Here is a 15,345-nt window from a genome sequence, read left to right as displayed (position 1 = left end):
TAGGTCCTGTATGTCTCACCCCAGTCAAAGGTCCTGTAGGTCCTGTATGTCTCACCCCAGTCAAAGGTCCTGTAGGTCCTGTATGTCTCACCCCAGTCGAAGGTCCTGTAGGTCCTATATGTCTCATCCCAGTCGAAGGGCCTGTATGTCTCACCCCAGTCGAAGGTCCTGTAGGTCCTGTATGTCTCACCCCAGTCAAAGGTCCTCTATGTCTCACCCCAGTCAAAGGTCCTCTATGTCTCACCCCAGTCAAAGGTCATGTATGTCTCACCCCAGTCAAAGGTCCTCTATGTCTCACCCCAGTCAAAGGTCCTCTATGTCTCACCCCAGTCAAAGGTCCTCTATGTCTCACCCCAGTCAAAGGTCCTCTATGTCTCACCCCAGTCAAAGGTCCTCTATGTCTCACCCCAGTCAAAGGTCCTCTATGTCTCACCCCAGTCAAAGGTCATGTATGTCTCACCCCAGTCAAAGGTCCTGTATGTCTCACCCCAGTCGAAGGTCCTGTATGTCTCACCCCAGTCGAAGGTCCTGTAGGTCCTGTATGTCTCACCCCAGTCAAAGGTCCTCTATGTCTCACCCCAGTCAAAGGTCATGTATGTCTCACCCCAGTCAAAGGTCCTGTATGTCTCACCCCAGTCAAAGGTCATGTATGTCTCACCCCAGTCAAAGGTCCTGTATGTCTCACCCCAGTCGAAGGTCCTGTAGGTCCTGTATGTCTCACCCCAGTCGAAGGTCCTGTAGGTCCTGTATGTCTCACCCCAGTCGAAGGTCCTGTATGTCTCACCCCAGTCAAAGGTCCTCTATGTCTCACCCCAGTCAAAGGTCCTCTATGTCTCACCCCAGTCAAAGGTCCTCTATGTCTCACCCCAGTCAAAGGTCCTCTATGTCTCACCCCAGTCAAAGGTCCTCTATGTCTCACCCCAGTCAAAGGTCCTCTATGTCTCACCCCAGTCAAAGGTCCTCTATGTCTCACCCCAGTCAAAGGTCATGTATGTCTCACCCCAGTCAAAGGTCCTGTATGTCTCACCCCAGTCGAAGGTCCTGTATGTCTCACCCCAGTCGAAGGTCCTGTAGGTCCTGTATGTCTCACCCCAGTCAAAGGTCCTCTATGTCTCACCCCAGTCAAAGGTCATGTATGTCTCACCCCAGTCAAAGGTCCTGTATGTCTCACCCCAGTCGAAGGTCCTGTAGGTCCTGTATGTCTCACCCCAGTCGAAGGTCCTGTAGGTCCTGTATGTCTCACCCCAGTCGAAGGTCCTGTATGTCTCACCCCAGTCAAAGGTCCGGTATGTCTCACCCCAGTCAAAGGTCCTGTAGGTCCTGTATGTCTCACCCCAGTCAAAGGTCCTGTAGGTCCTGTATGTCTCACCCCAGTCGAAGGTCCTGTATGTCTCACCCCAGTCAAAGGTCCTCTATGTCTCACCCCAGTCAAAGGTCCTCTATGTCTCACCCCAGTCAAAGGTCCTCTATGTCTCACCCCAGTCAAAGGTCCTCTATGTCTCACCCCAGTCAAAGGTCCTGTATGTCTCACCCCAGTCAAAGGTCCTGTAGGTCCTGTATGTCTCACCCCAGTCAAAGGTCCTGTATGTCCTGTATGTCTCACCCCAGTCGAACGTCCTGTAGGTCCTGTATGTCTCACCCCAGTCAAAGGTCCTGTAGGTCCTGTATGTCTCACCCCAGTCAAAGGTCCTGTATGTCCTGTATGTCTCACCCCAGTCAAAGGTCCTGTAGGTCCTGTATGTCTCACCCCAGTCAAAGGTCCTGTAGGTCCTGTATGTCTCACCCCAGTCGAAGGTCCTGTATGTCTCACCCCAGTCAAAGGTCCTGTAGGTCCTGTATGTCTCACCCCAGTCGAAGGGCATCTGTCACTGTAAAGAGAACTGAACTTGATCTTCCTGATTTTTGTGATTTATTATTATTATTTTTTAACCTGAACAGTTGATCACTGGTTTCTCCTCCAGGAATATCCCGAGCTGACCTCCTCCTTATGTTTCTGTTTTGTTTTCTCTCTCTGTGAAGACAGAATCAGCGATACAGCCGTCTGGATGAACAGAAACAGTATGTCTTCTTATTGTATCACACTGCTTCTTCTCTTTCAACCAATCGAACTCTCTTCCTTCCCTTCCTACCTAGGCTGGTGTGGGTTGGGTTGGCCTGTCTAACTCTCGTCCTTCCTTCCTTCCCTTCCTACCTAGGCTGGTGTGGGTTGGGTTGGCCTGTCTAACTCTCTTCCTTCCTTCCCTTCCTACCTAGGCTGGTGTGGGTTGGGTTGGCCTGTCTAACTCTCGTCCTTCCTTCCTTCCCTTCCTACCTAGGCTGGTGTGGGTTGGGTTGGCCTGTCTAACTCTCTTCCTTCCTTCCCTTCCTACCTAGGCTGGTGTGGGTTGGGTTGGCCTGTCTAACTCTCTTCCTTCCCTTCCTACCTAGGCTGGTGTGGGTTGGGTTGGCCTGTCTAACTCTCTTCCTTCCTTCCCTTCCTACCTAGGCTGGTGTGGGTTGGGTTGGCCTGTCTATCTCTCTTCCTTCCTTCCCTTCCTACCTAGGCTGGTGTGGGTTGGGTTGGCCTGTCTAACTCTCTTCCTTCCTTCCCTTCCTACCTAGGCTGGTGTGGGTTGGGTTGGCCTGTCTAACTCTCGTCCTTCCTTCCTTCCCTTCCTACCTAGGCTGGTGTGGGTTGGGTTGGCCTGTCTAACTCTCTTCCTTCCTTCCCTTCCTACCTAGGCTGGTGTGGGTTGGGTTGGCCTGTCTAACTCTCGTCCTTCCTTCCTTCCCTTCCTACCTAGGCTGGTGTGGGTTGGGTTGGCCTGTCTAACTCTCGTCCTTCCCTTCCTACCTAGGCTGGTGTGGGGTGGGTTGGGTTGGCCTTTTATTATTAGTGGATTTTAGCCATTGTTTGTAGTTTTCCTCCGGACTTGTAGGAGATACTTACAGAACTCTGCATTCAGGGTTTCAATGGGGTGTTTGTCCCATTTGGTGAAATCTTGTTTTGCAAGTGGACCCCACACCTCGTTGCCATAAAGTGGACCCCACACCTCACTGCCATAAAGTGGACCCCACACCTCACTGCCATAAAGTGGACCCCACACCTCACTGCCATAAAGTGGACCCCACACCTCACTGCCATAAAGTGGACCCCACACCTCACTGCCATAAAGTGGACCCCACACCTCACTGCCATAAAGTGGACCTCACACCTCGCTGACATAAAGTGGACCTCACACCTCGTTGCCATAAAGTGGACCCTACACCTCACTGCCATAAAGTGGACCCCACACCTCACTGCCATAAAGTGGACTTCACACCTCGCTGACATAAAGTGGACCTCACACCTCACTGCCATAAAGTGGACCTCACACCTCGCTGACATAAAGTGGACCCCACACCTCACTGCCATAAAGTGGACCCCACACCTCACTGCCATAAAGTGGACCCCACACCTCGCTGACATAAAGTGGACCTCACACCTCGCTGACATAAAGTGGACCCCACACCTCACTGCCATAAAGTGGACCTCACACCTCGCTGACATAAAGTGGACCCCACACCTCACTGCCATAAAGTGGACCCCACACCTCACTGCCATAAAGTGGACCCCATACCTCGCTGACATAAAGTGGACCCCACACCTCACTGCCATAAAGTGGACCCCACACCTCACTGCCATAAAGTGGACCCCACACCTCACTGCCATAAAGTGGACCCCACACCACTGCCATAAAGTGGACCCCACACCTCACTGCCATAAAGTGGACCCCACACCTCGCTGACATAAAGTGGACCCCACACCTCACTGCCATAAAGTGGACCCCACACCTCGTTGCCATAAAGTGGACCCCACACCTCACTGCCATAAAGTGGACCCCACACCTCACTGCCATAAAGTGGACCCCACACCTCACTGCCATAAAGTGGACCCCACACCTCACTGCCATAAAGTGGACCCCACACCTCACTGCCATAAAGTGCAATTGGTTCAATGAAACATTCAATTAGTTTTAGCCTAATTTGAATAGGTATTTCAATTTGAATTAGTTTTTTAATGCCCTGCGTGCTTTCTCAGTTCTTTCACTGCCTCATTATGGTGTCCAGTTGAGCTTATTTTTTTAAACCTAAGTCATTGTAGTGTGTGCAGTACTCTATATATTTTCTACCAATTGAGAACTTTGGTCTAATTCCCTGAGATCTGGAACTTCTCTGTAAAATCATTATATTAGTCTTTGTGGGGTTTACTGCCAGGGCCCAGGTCTGGCAGTACTGCTCTAGCAGGTCCAGGCTCTGCTGTAGGCCATGTGCTGTGGGGGTTTACTGCCAGGGCCCAGGTCTGGCAGTACTGCTCTAGCAGGTCCAGGCCCTGCTGTAGGCCATGTGCTGTGGGTGACAGAAGGCATAGGTCATCTGAGAAGATTAGGCATTTAACTTCTGAATTGTGGAGACTAACACCAGGGGCTAAAGGATTTGTCTAGAATAGTGGCCAATTCCTTGATGTAAATATTGAAGAGTGCAGGGCTCAGATTGCAACCCTGGCGAAGGCCCCGCCCCCTGGTTCTGCTGCACGTATTGCCAGTAAACATTGATTTAATCATGTCATGTGTTTTACCCCCTACACCACTTTCAATAACTTTGGAGAACAGTCCTGTATGCCAAATAGAATCAAATGCTTTTTGGAAATCGATAAAGCAAGCATATATTTTGGTATTATTTTGGTGGACATGTTTATTTTGGTGGACATAAAAAAAAAATATATATGCCATTTAGCAGACGCTTTTATCCAAAGCGACTTACAGTCATGTGTGCATACATTCTACGTATGGGTGGTCCCGGGAATCGAACCCACTACCCTGGCGTTACAAGCGCCATGCTCTACCAACTGTGCTACAGAAGGACATGTTTATTTCGGTGGACATGTTTATTTTGGTGGACATGTTTATTTTGGTGGACATGTTTATTATGGTGGACATGTTTATTATGGTGGACATGTTTATTATGGTGGACATGTTTATTATGGTGGACATGTTTATTATGGTGGACATGTTTATTTTGGTGGACATGTTTATTTTGGTGGACATGTTTATTTTGGTGGACATGTTTATTTTGGTGGACATGTTTATTATGGTGGACATGTTTATTATGGTGGACATGTTTATTATGGTGGACACGCATCTATTAGGGTGTAAATATGATCAGCCGTGTGATGTTTTGCTATAAATCCAATTTGGCTTTTACTCAAGACATTGTGCTTAGAACTCTTACATTTATAATACTACAGAAAACCTTCCCCAGGTTACTGTTCACACAAACGCCTCTGGAATTGTTTGGGTCAAATTTGTCTCCGTTTTTAAGGATTGGGGTTCTTGAGTCCTTGATTCCAAATGTCAGGGAAATAACCAGGATCAAATTAAACAGTTTTAATAAAGCCAATGAAATGAAATTTTGCACTAGTGAATTTGAGCATCTAATGGCATCAGGTCCGCATGCTTTTTCAAATTTGAGAGCCTGAAGTTCCTTATAAAGCTCCTGGTCAGTAATAGTTTAGTTTCTTATAAAGCTCCTGGTCAGTAATAGTTTAGTTTCTTATAAAGCTCCTGGTCAGTAATAGTTTAGTTTCTTATAAAGCTCCTGGTCAGTAATAGTTTAGTTTCTTATAAAGCTCCTGGTCAGTAATAGTTTAGTTTCTTATAGAGCTCCTGGTCAGTAATAGTTTAGTTTCTTATAAAGCTCCTGGTCAGTAATAGTTTAGTTTCTTATAGAGCTCCTGGTCAGTAATACTTTAGTTTCTTATAGAGCTCCTGGTCAGTAATAGTTTAGTTTATTATAGAGCTCCTGGTCAGTAATAGTTTAGTTTCTTATAAAGCTCCTGGTCAGTAATAGTTTAGTTTCTTATAAAGCTCCTGGTCAGTAATAGTTTAGTTTCTTATAAAGCTCCTGGTCAGTAATAGTTTAGTTTCTTATAAAGCTCCTGGTCAGTAATAGTTTAGTTTCTTATAAAGCTTCTGGTCAGTAATAGTTTAGTTTCTTATAAAGCTCCTGGTCAGTAATAGTTTAGTTTCTTATAAAGCTCCTGGTCAGTAATAGTTTAGTTTCTTATAAAGCTCCTGGTCAGTAATAGTTTAGTTTCTTATAGAGCTCCTGGTCAGTAATAGTTTAGTTTCTTATAGAGCTCCTGGTCAGTAATAGTTTAGTTTCTTATAGAGCTCCTGGTCAGTAATAGTTTAGTTTCTTATAGAGCTCCTGGTCAGTAATAGTTTAGTTTCTTATAGAGCTCCTGGTCAGTAATAGTTTAGCTTCTTATAGAGCTCCTGGTCAGTAATAGTTTAGTTTCTTATAGAGCTCCTGGTCAGTAATAGTTTAGTTTCTTATAGAGCTCCTGGTCAGTAATAGTTTAGTTTCTTATAGAGCTCCTGGTCAGTAATAGTTTAGTTTCTTATAGAGCTCCTGGTCAGTAATAGTTTAGTTTCTTATAAAGCTCCTGGTCAGTAATAGTTTAGTTTCTTATAGAGCTCCTGGTCAGTAATAGTTTAGTTTCTTATAAAGCTCCTGGTCAGTAATAGTTTAGTTTCTTATAAAGCTCCTGGTCAGCAATAGTTTAGTTTCTTATAAAGCTCCTGGTCAGTAATAGTTTAGTTTCTTATAGAGCTCCTGGTCAGTAATAGTTTAGTTTCTTATAAAGCTCCTGGTCAGTAATAGTTTAGTTTCTTATAGAGCTCCTGGTCAGTAATAGTTTAGTTTCTTATAGAGCTCCTGGTCAGTAATAGTTTAGTTTCTTATTGAGCTCCTGGTCAGTAATAGTTTAGTTTCTTATAGAGCTCCTGGTCAGTAATAGTTTAGTTTCTTATAGAGCTCCTGGTCAGTAATAGTTTAGTTTCTTATAGAGCTCCTGGTCAGTAATAGTTTAGTTTCTTATAGAGCTCCTGGTCAGTAATAGTTTAGTTTCTTATAGAGCTCCTGGTCAGTAATAGTTTAGTTTCTTATAGAGCTCCTGGTCAGTAATAGTTTAGTTTCTTATAGAGCTCCTGGTCAGTAATAGTTTAGTTTCTTATAGAGCTCCTGGTCAGTAATAGTTTAGTTTCTTATAGAGCTCCTGGTCAGTAATAGTTTAGTTTCTTATAGAGCTCCTGGTCAGTAATAGTTTAGTTTCTTATAGAGCTCCTGGTCAGTAATAGTTTAGTTTCTTATAGAGCTCCTGGTCAGTAATAGTTTAGTTTCTTATAGAGCTCCTGGTCAGTAATAGTTTAGTTTCTTATAGAGCTCCTGGTCAGTAATAGTTTAGTGTCTTATAGAGCTCCTGGTCAGTAATAGTTTAGTTTCTTATAGAGCTCCTGGTCAGTAATAGTTTAGTTTCTTATAGAGCTCCTGGTCAGTAATAGTTTAGTTTCTTATAAAGCTCCTGGTCAGTAATAGTTTAGTTTCTTATAGAGCTCCTGGTCAGTAATAGTTTAGTTTCTTATAGAGCTCCTGGTCAGTAATAGTTTAGTTTCTTATAGAGATCCTGGTCAGTAATAGTTTAGTTCCTTATAGAGCTCCTGGTCAGTAATAGTTTAGTTTCTTATAAAGCTCCTGGTCAGTAATAGTTTAGTTTCTTATAGAGCTCCTGGTCAGTAATAGTTTAGTTTCTTATAGAGCTCCTGGTCAGTAATAGTTTAGTTTCTTATAGAGCTCCTGGTCAGTAATAGTTTAGTTTCTTATAAAGCTCCTGGTCAGTAATAGTTTAGTTTCTTATAAAGCTCCTGGTCAGTAATAGTTTAGTTTCTTATAGAGCTCCTGGTCAGTAATAGTTTAGTTTCTTATAGAGCTCCTGGTCAGTAATAGTTTAGTTTCTTATAAAGCTCCTGGTCAGTAATAGTTTAGTTTCTTATAAAGCTCCTGGTCAGTAATAGTTTAGTTTCTTATAAAGCTCCTGGTCAGTAATAGTTTAGTTTCTTATAGAGCTCCTGGTCAGTAATAGTTTAGTTTCTTATAGAGCTCCTGGTCAGTAATAGTTTAGCTTCTTATAGAGCTCCTGGTCAGTAATAGTTTAGTTTCTTATAGAGCTCCTGGTCAGTAATAGTTTAGTTTCTTATAGAGCTCCTGGTCAGTAATAGTTTAGTTTCTTATAGAGCTCCTGGTCAGTAATAGTTTAGTTTCTTATAGAGCTCCTGGTCAGTAATAGTTTAGTTTCTTATAAAGCTCCTGGTCAGTAATAGTTTAGTTTCTTATAGAGCTCCTGGTCAGTAATAGTTTAGTTTCTTATAAAGCTCCTGGTCAGTAATAGTTTAGTTTCTTATAAAGCTCCTGGTCAGCAATAGTTTAGTTTCTTATAAAGCTCCTGGTCAGTAATAGTTTAGTTTCTTATAGAGCTCCTGGTCAGTAATAGTTTAGTTTCTTATAAAGCTCCTGGTCAGTAATAGTTTAGTTTCTTATAGAGCTCCTGGTCAGTAATAGTTTAGTTTCTTATAGAGCTCCTGGTCAGTAATAGTTTAGTTTCTTATTGAGCTCCTGGTCAGTAATAGTTTAGTTTCTTATAGAGCTCCTGGTCAGTAATAGTTTAGTTTCTTATAGAGCTCCTGGTCAGTAATAGTTTAGTTTCTTATAGAGCTCCTGGTCAGTAATAGTTTAGTTTCTTATAGAGCTCCTGGTCAGTAATAGTTTAGTTTCTTATAGAGCTCCTGGTCAGTAATAGTTTAGTTTCTTATAGAGCTCCTGGTCAGTAATAGTTTAGTTTCTTATAGAGCTCCTGGTCAGTAATAGTTTAGTTTCTTATAGAGCTCCTGGTCAGTAATAGTTTAGTTTCTTATAGAGCTCCTGGTCAGTAATAGTTTAGTTTCTTATAGAGCTCCTGGTCAGTAATAGTTTAGTTTCTTATAGAGCTCCTGGTCAGTAATAGTTTAGTTTCTTATAGAGCTCCTGGTCAGTAATAGTTTAGTTTCTTATAGAGCTCCTGGTCAGTAATAGTTTAGTTTCTTATAGAGCTCCTGGTCAGTAATAGTTTAGTGTCTTATAGAGCTCCTGGTCAGTAATAGTTTAGTTTCTTATAGAGCTCCTGGTCAGTAATAGTTTAGTTTCTTATAGAGCTCCTGGTCAGTAATAGTTTAGTTTCTTATAAAGCTCCTGGTCAGTAATAGTTTAGTTTCTTATAGAGCTCCTGGTCAGTAATAGTTTAGTTTCTTATAGAGCTCCTGGTCAGTAATAGTTTAGTTTCTTATAGAGCTCCTGGTCAGTAATAGTTTAGTTTCTTATAGAGATCCTGGTCAGTAATAGTTTAGTTCCTTATAGAGCTCCTGGTCAGTAATAGTTTAGTTTCTTATAAAGCTCCTGGTCAGTAATAGTTTAGTTTCTTATAGAGCTCCTGGTCAGTAATAGTTTAGTTTCTTATAGAGCTCCTGGTCAGTAATAGTTTAGTTTCTTATAGAGCTCCTGGTCAGTAATAGTTTAGTTTCTTATAAAGCTCCTGGTCAGTAATAGTTTAGTTTCTTATAAAGCTCCTGGTCAGTAATAGTTTAGTTTCTTATAGAGCTCCTGGTCAGTAATAGTTTAGTTTCTTATAGAGCTCCTGGTCAGTAATAGTTTAGTTTCTTATAAAGCTCCTGGTCAGTAATAGTTTAGTTTCTTATAAAGCTCCTGGTCAGTAATAGTTTAGTTTCTTATAAAGCTCCTGGTCAGTAATAGTTTAGTTTCTTATAAAGCTCCTGGTCAGTAATAGTTTAGTTTCTTATAAAGCTCCTGGTCAGTAATAGTTTAGTTTCTTATAGAGCTCCTGGTCAGTAATAGTTTAGTTTCTTATAAAGCTCCTGGTCAGTAATAGTTTAGTTTCTTATAGAGCTCCTGGTCAGTAATACTTTAGTTTCTTATAGAGCTCCTGGTCAGTAATAGTTTAGTTTATTATAGAGCTCCTGGTCAGTAATAGTTTAGTTTCTTATAAAGCTCCTGGTCAGTAATAGTTTAGTTTCTTATAAAGCTCCTGGTCAGTAATAGTTTAGTTTCTTATAAAGCTCCTGGTCAGTAATAGTTTAGTTTCTTATAAAGCTCCTGGTCAGTAATAGTTTAGTTTCTTATAAAGCTTCTGGTCAGTAATAGTTTAGTTTCTTATAAAGCTCCTGGTCAGTAATAGTTTAGTTTCTTATAAAGCTCCTGGTCAGTAATAGTTTAGTTTCTTATAAAGCTCCTGGTCAGTAATAGTTTAGTTTCTTATAGAGCTCCTGGTCAGTAATAGTTTAGTTTCTTATAGAGCTCCTGGTCAGTAATAGTTTAGTTTCTTATAGAGCTCCTGGTCAGTAATAGTTTAGTTTCTTATAGAGCTCCTGGTCAGTAATAGTTTAGTTTCTTATAGAGCTCCTGGTCAGTAATAGTTTAGCTTCTTATAGAGCTCCTGGTCAGTAATAGTTTAGTTTCTTATAGAGCTCCTGGTCAGTAATAGTTTAGTTTCTTATAGAGCTCCTGGTCAGTAATAGTTTAGTTTCTTATAGAGCTCCTGGTCAGTAATAGTTTAGTTTCTTATAGAGCTCCTGGTCAGTAATAGTTTAGTTTCTTATAAAGCTCCTGGTCAGTAATAGTTTAGTTTCTTATAGAGCTCCTGGTCAGTAATAGTTTAGTTTCTTATAAAGCTCCTGGTCAGTAATAGTTTAGTTTCTTATAAAGCTCCTGGTCAGCAATAGTTTAGTTTCTTATAAAGCTCCTGGTCAGTAATAGTTTAGTTTCTTATAGAGCTCCTGGTCAGTAATAGTTTAGTTTCTTATAAAGCTCCTGGTCAGTAATAGTTTAGTTTCTTATAGAGCTCCTGGTCAGTAATAGTTTAGTTTCTTATAGAGCTCCTGGTCAGTAATAGTTTAGTTTCTTATTGAGCTCCTGGTCAGTAATAGTTTAGTTTCTTATAGAGCTCCTGGTCAGTAATAGTTTAGTTTCTTATAGAGCTCCTGGTCAGTAATAGTTTAGTTTCTTATAGAGCTCCTGGTCAGTAATAGTTTAGTTTCTTATAGAGCTCCTGGTCAGTAATAGTTTAGTTTCTTATAGAGCTCCTGGTCAGTAATAGTTTAGTTTCTTATAGAGCTCCTGGTCAGTAATAGTTTAGTTTCTTATAGAGCTCCTGGTCAGTAATAGTTTAGTTTCTTATAGAGCTCCTGGTCAGTAATAGTTTAGTTTCTTATAGAGCTCCTGGTCAGTAATAGTTTAGTTTCTTATAGAGCTCCTGGTCAGTAATAGTTTAGTTTCTTATAGAGCTCCTGGTCAGTAATAGTTTAGTTTCTTATAGAGCTCCTGGTCAGTAATAGTTTAGTTTCTTATAGAGCTCCTGGTCAGTAATAGTTTAGTTTCTTATAGAGCTCCTGGTCAGTAATAGTTTAGTGTCTTATAGAGCTCCTGGTCAGTAATAGTTTAGTTTCTTATAGAGCTCCTGGTCAGTAATAGTTTAGTTTCTTATAGAGCTCCTGGTCAGTAATAGTTTAGTTTCTTATAAAGCTCCTGGTCAGTAATAGTTTAGTTTCTTATAGAGCTCCTGGTCAGTAATAGTTTAGTTTCTTATAGAGCTCCTGGTCAGTAATAGTTTAGTTTCTTATAGAGATCCTGGTCAGTAATAGTTTAGTTCCTTATAGAGCTCCTGGTCAGTAATAGTTTAGTTTCTTATAAAGCTCCTGGTCAGTAATAGTTTAGTTTCTTATAGAGCTCCTGGTCAGTAATAGTTTAGTTTCTTATAGAGCTCCTGGTCAGTAATAGTTTAGTTTCTTATAGAGCTCCTGGTCAGTAATAGTTTAGTTTCTTATAAAGCTCCTGGTCAGTAATAGTTTAGTTTCTTATAAAGCTCCTGGTCAGTAATAGTTTAGTTTCTTATAGAGCTCCTGGTCAGTAATAGTTTAGTTTCTTATAGAGCTCCTGGTCAGTAATAGTTTAGTTTCTTATAAAGCTCCTGGTCAGTAATAGTTTAGTTTCTTATAAAGCTCCTGGTCAGTAATAGTTTAGTTTCTTATAAAGCTCCTGGTCAGTAATAGTTTAGTTTCTTATAGAGCTCCTGGTCAGTAATAGTTTAGTTTCTTATAGAGCTCCTGGTCAGTAATAGTTTAGCTTCTTATAGAGCTCCTGGTCAGTAATAGTTTAGTTTCTTATAGAGCTCCTGGTCAGTAATAGTTTAGTTTCTTATAGAGCTCCTGGTCAGTAATAGTTTAGTTTCTTATAGAGCTCCTGGTCAGTAATAGTTTAGTTTCTTATAGAGCTCCTGGTCAGTAATAGTTTAGTTTCTTATAGAGCTCCTGGTCAGTAATAGTTTAGTTTCTTATAGAGCTCCTGGTCAGTAATAGTTTAGTTTCTTATAGAGCTCCTGGTCAGTAATAGTTTAGTTTCTTATAGAGCTCCTGGTCAGTAATAGTTTAGTTTCTTATAGAGCTCCTGGTCAGTAATAGTTTAGTTTCTTATAGAGCTCCTGGTCAGTAATAGTTTAGCTTCTTATAGAGCTCCTGGTCAGTAATAGTTTAGTTTCTTATAGAGCTCCTGGTCAGTAATAGTTTAGTTTCTTATAGAGCTCCTGGTCAGTAATAGTTTAGTTTCTTATAGAGCTCCTGGTCAGTAATAGTTTAGTTTCTTATAGAGCTCCTGGTCAGTAATAGTTTAGTTTCTTATAAAGCTCCTGGTCAGTAATAGTTTAGTTTCTTATAGAGCTCCTGGTCAGTAATAGTTTAGTTTATTATAGAGCTCCTGGTCAGTAATAGTTTAGTTTCTTATAAAGCTCCTGGTCAGTAATAGTTTAGTTTCTTATAAAGCTCCTGGTCAGTAATAGTTTAGTTTCTTATAAAGCTCCTGGTCAGTAATAGTTTAGTTTCTTATAGAGCTCCTGGTCAGTAATAGTTTAGCTTCTTATAGAGCTCCTGGTCAGTAATAGTTTAGTTTCTTATAAAGCTCCTGGTCAGTAATAGTTTAGTTTCTTATAAAGCTCCTGGTCAGTAATAGTTTAGTTTCTTATAAAGCTCCTGGTCAGTAATAGTTTAGTTTCTTATAAAGCTCCTGGTCAGTAATAGTTTAGTTTCTTATAAAGCTTCTGGTCAGTAATAGTTTAGTTTCTTATAAAGCTCCTGGTCAGTAATAGTTTAGTTTCTTATAAAGCTCCTGGTCAGTAATAGTTTAGTTTCTTATAAAGCTCCTGGTCAGTAATAGTTTAGTTTCTTATAGAGCTCCTGGTCAGTAATAGTTTAGTTTCTTATAGAGCTCCTGGTCAGTAATAGTTTAGTTTCTTATAGAGCTCCTGGTCAGTAATAGTTTAGTTTCTTATAGAGCTCCTGGTCAGTAATAGTTTAGTTTCTTATAGAGCTCCTGGTCAGTAATAGTTTAGCTTCTTATAGAGCTCCTGGTCAGTAATAGTTTCGTTTCTTATAGAGCTCCTGGTCAGTAATAGTTTAGTTTCTTATAGAGCTCCTGGTCAGTAATAGTTTAGTTTCTTATAGAGCTCCTGGTCAGTAATAGTTTAGTTTCTTATAGAGCTCCTGGTCAGTAATAGTTTAGTTTCTTATAAAGCTCCTGGTCAGTAATAGTTTAGTTTCTTATAGAGCTCCTGGTCAGTAATAGTTTAGTTTCTTATAAAGCTCCTGGTCAGTAATAGTTTAGTTTCTTATAAAGCTCCTGGTCAGCAATAGTTTAGTTTCTTATAAAGCTCCTGGTCAGTAATAGTTTAGTTTCTTATAGAGCTCCTGGTCAGTAATAGTTTAGTTTCTTATAAAGCTCCTGGTCAGTAATAGTTTAGTTTCTTATAGAGCTCCTGGTCAGTAATAGTTTAGTTTCTTATAGAGCTCCTGGTCAGTAATAGTTTAGTTTCTTATTGAGCTCCTGGTCAGTAATAGTTTAGTTTCTTATAGAGCTCCTGGTCAGTAATAGTTTAGTTTCTTATAGAGCTCCTGGTCAGTAATAGTTTAGTTTCTTATAGAGCTCCTGGTCAGTAATAGTTTAGTTTCTTATAGAGCTCCTGGTCAGTAATAGTTTAGTTTCTTATAGAGCTCCTGGTCAGTAATAGTTTAGTTTCTTATAGAGCTCCTGGTCAGTAATAGTTTAGTTTCTTATAGAGCTCCTGGTCAGTAATAGTTTAGTTTCTTATAGAGCTCCTGGTCAGTAATAGTTTAGTTTCTTATAGAGCTCCTGGTCAGTAATAGTTTAGTTTCTTATAGAGCTCCTGGTCAGTAATAGTTTAGTTTCTTATAGAGCTCCTGGTCAGTAATAGTTTAGTTTCTTATAGAGCTCCTGGTCAGTAATAGTTTAGTTTCTTATAGAGCTCCTGGTCAGTAATAGTTTAGTTTCTTATAGAGCTCCTGGTCAGTAATAGTTTAGTGTCTTATAGAGCTCCTGGTCAGTAATAGTTTAGTTTCTTATAGAGCTCCTGGTCAGTAATAGTTTAGTTTCTTATAGAGCTCCTGGTCAGTAATAGTTTAGTTTCTTATAAAGCTCCTGGTCAGTAATAGTTTAGTTTCTTATAGAGCTCCTGGTCAGTAATAGTTTAGTTTCTTATAGAGCTCCTGGTCAGTAATAGTTTAGTTTCTTATAGAGATCCTGGTCAGTAATAGTTTAGTTCCTTATAGAGCTCCTGGTCAGTAATAGTTTAGTTTCTTATAAAGCTCCTGGTCAGTAATAGTTTAGTTTCTTATAGAGCTCCTGGTCAGTAATAGTTTAGTTTCTTATAGAGCTCCTGGTCAGTAATAGTTTAGTTTCTTATAGAGCTCCTGGTCAGTAATAGTTTAGTTTCTTATAAAGCTCCTGGTCAGTAATAGTTTAGTTTCTTATAAAGCTCCTGGTCAGTAATAGTTTAGTTTCTTATAGAGCTCCTGGTCAGTAATAGTTTAGTTTCTTATAGAGCTCCTGGTCAGTAATAGTTTAGTTTCTTATAAAGCTCCTGGTCAGTAATAGTTTAGTTTCTTATAAAGCTCCTGGTCAGTAATAGTTTAGTTTCTTATAAAGCTCCTGGTCAGTAATAGTTTAGTTTCTTATAGAGCTCCTGGTCAGTAATAGTTTAGTTTCTTATAGAGCTCCTGGTCAGTAATAGTTTAGCTTCTTATAGAGCTCCTGGTCAGTAATAGTTTAGTTTCTTATAGAGCTCCTGGTCAGTAATAGTTTAGTTTCTTATAGAGCTCCTGGTCAGTAATAGTTTAGTTTCTTATAGAGCTCCTGGTCAGTAATAGTTTAGTTTCTTATAGAGCTCCTGGTCAGTAATAGTTTAGTTTCTTATAAAGCTCCTGGTCAGTAATAGTTTAGTTTCTTATAGAGCTCCTGGTCAGTAATAGTTTAGTTTCTTATAAAGCTCCTGGTCAGTAATAGTTTAGTTTCTTATAAAGCTCCTGGTCAGCAATAGTTTAGTTTCTTATAAAGCTCCTGGTCAGTAATAGTTTAGTTTCTTATAGAGCTCCTGGT

At 39.7% G+C, this 15,345-nt stretch overlaps 1 protein-coding gene and 2 long non-coding RNA genes across 10 annotated transcripts in view; 2 read left to right on the top strand and 1 right to left on the bottom strand.

Annotated features, from left to right (window-relative positions):
- The window catches only part of LOC127915300 (CSC1-like protein 2), a 174,249-nt gene that overhangs the window by 29,776 nt on the left and 129,128 nt on the right, over positions 1-15,345 (top strand). For 5 of the 6 annotated variants that reach the window (XM_052495196.1, XM_052495180.1, XM_052495195.1 and 2 more), the window contains exon 4: positions 2,020-2,058. The exons of the other annotated variant lie outside the window; for it this stretch is intronic. In XM_052495196.1, coding sequence (XP_052351156.1) covers positions 2,020-2,058 — 39 coding nt within the window. The remainder of the gene's footprint in view (positions 1-2,019; positions 2,059-15,345) is intronic. 6 annotated transcript variants of the gene reach the window in all.
- On the top strand, positions 149-1,516 carry LOC127915330 (uncharacterized). Its single transcript, XR_008091012.1, has 3 exons — positions 149-444; positions 796-984; positions 1,408-1,516. It is a non-coding gene; the product is annotated as an uncharacterized LOC127915330 (long non-coding RNA).
- On the bottom strand, positions 2,379-5,950 carry LOC127915323 (uncharacterized). Of its 3 annotated transcripts, XR_008090996.1 has the most exons (4): positions 3,780-5,950; positions 3,411-3,511; positions 2,598-3,005; positions 2,379-2,423 (listed from the first exon to the last, which is right to left on the bottom strand). It is a non-coding gene; the product is annotated as an uncharacterized LOC127915323 (long non-coding RNA). The 3 variants fall into 3 exon arrangements; XR_008090994.1 differs by having other exon boundaries at positions 2,395-3,005; XR_008090997.1 differs by lacking the exon at positions 3,780-5,950 and adding an exon at positions 3,620-3,700 and having other exon boundaries at positions 2,395-3,005.

Source organism: Oncorhynchus keta, chromosome 3 (genome assembly GCF_023373465.1).
Source record: "Oncorhynchus keta strain PuntledgeMale-10-30-2019 chromosome 3, Oket_V2, whole genome shotgun sequence".
NCBI lineage: Eukaryota > Metazoa > Chordata > Actinopteri > Salmoniformes > Salmonidae > Oncorhynchus > Oncorhynchus keta.
Note: the sequence above shows the minus strand (reverse complement) of the source record. Positions and strands in the feature narration are given on the sequence as shown.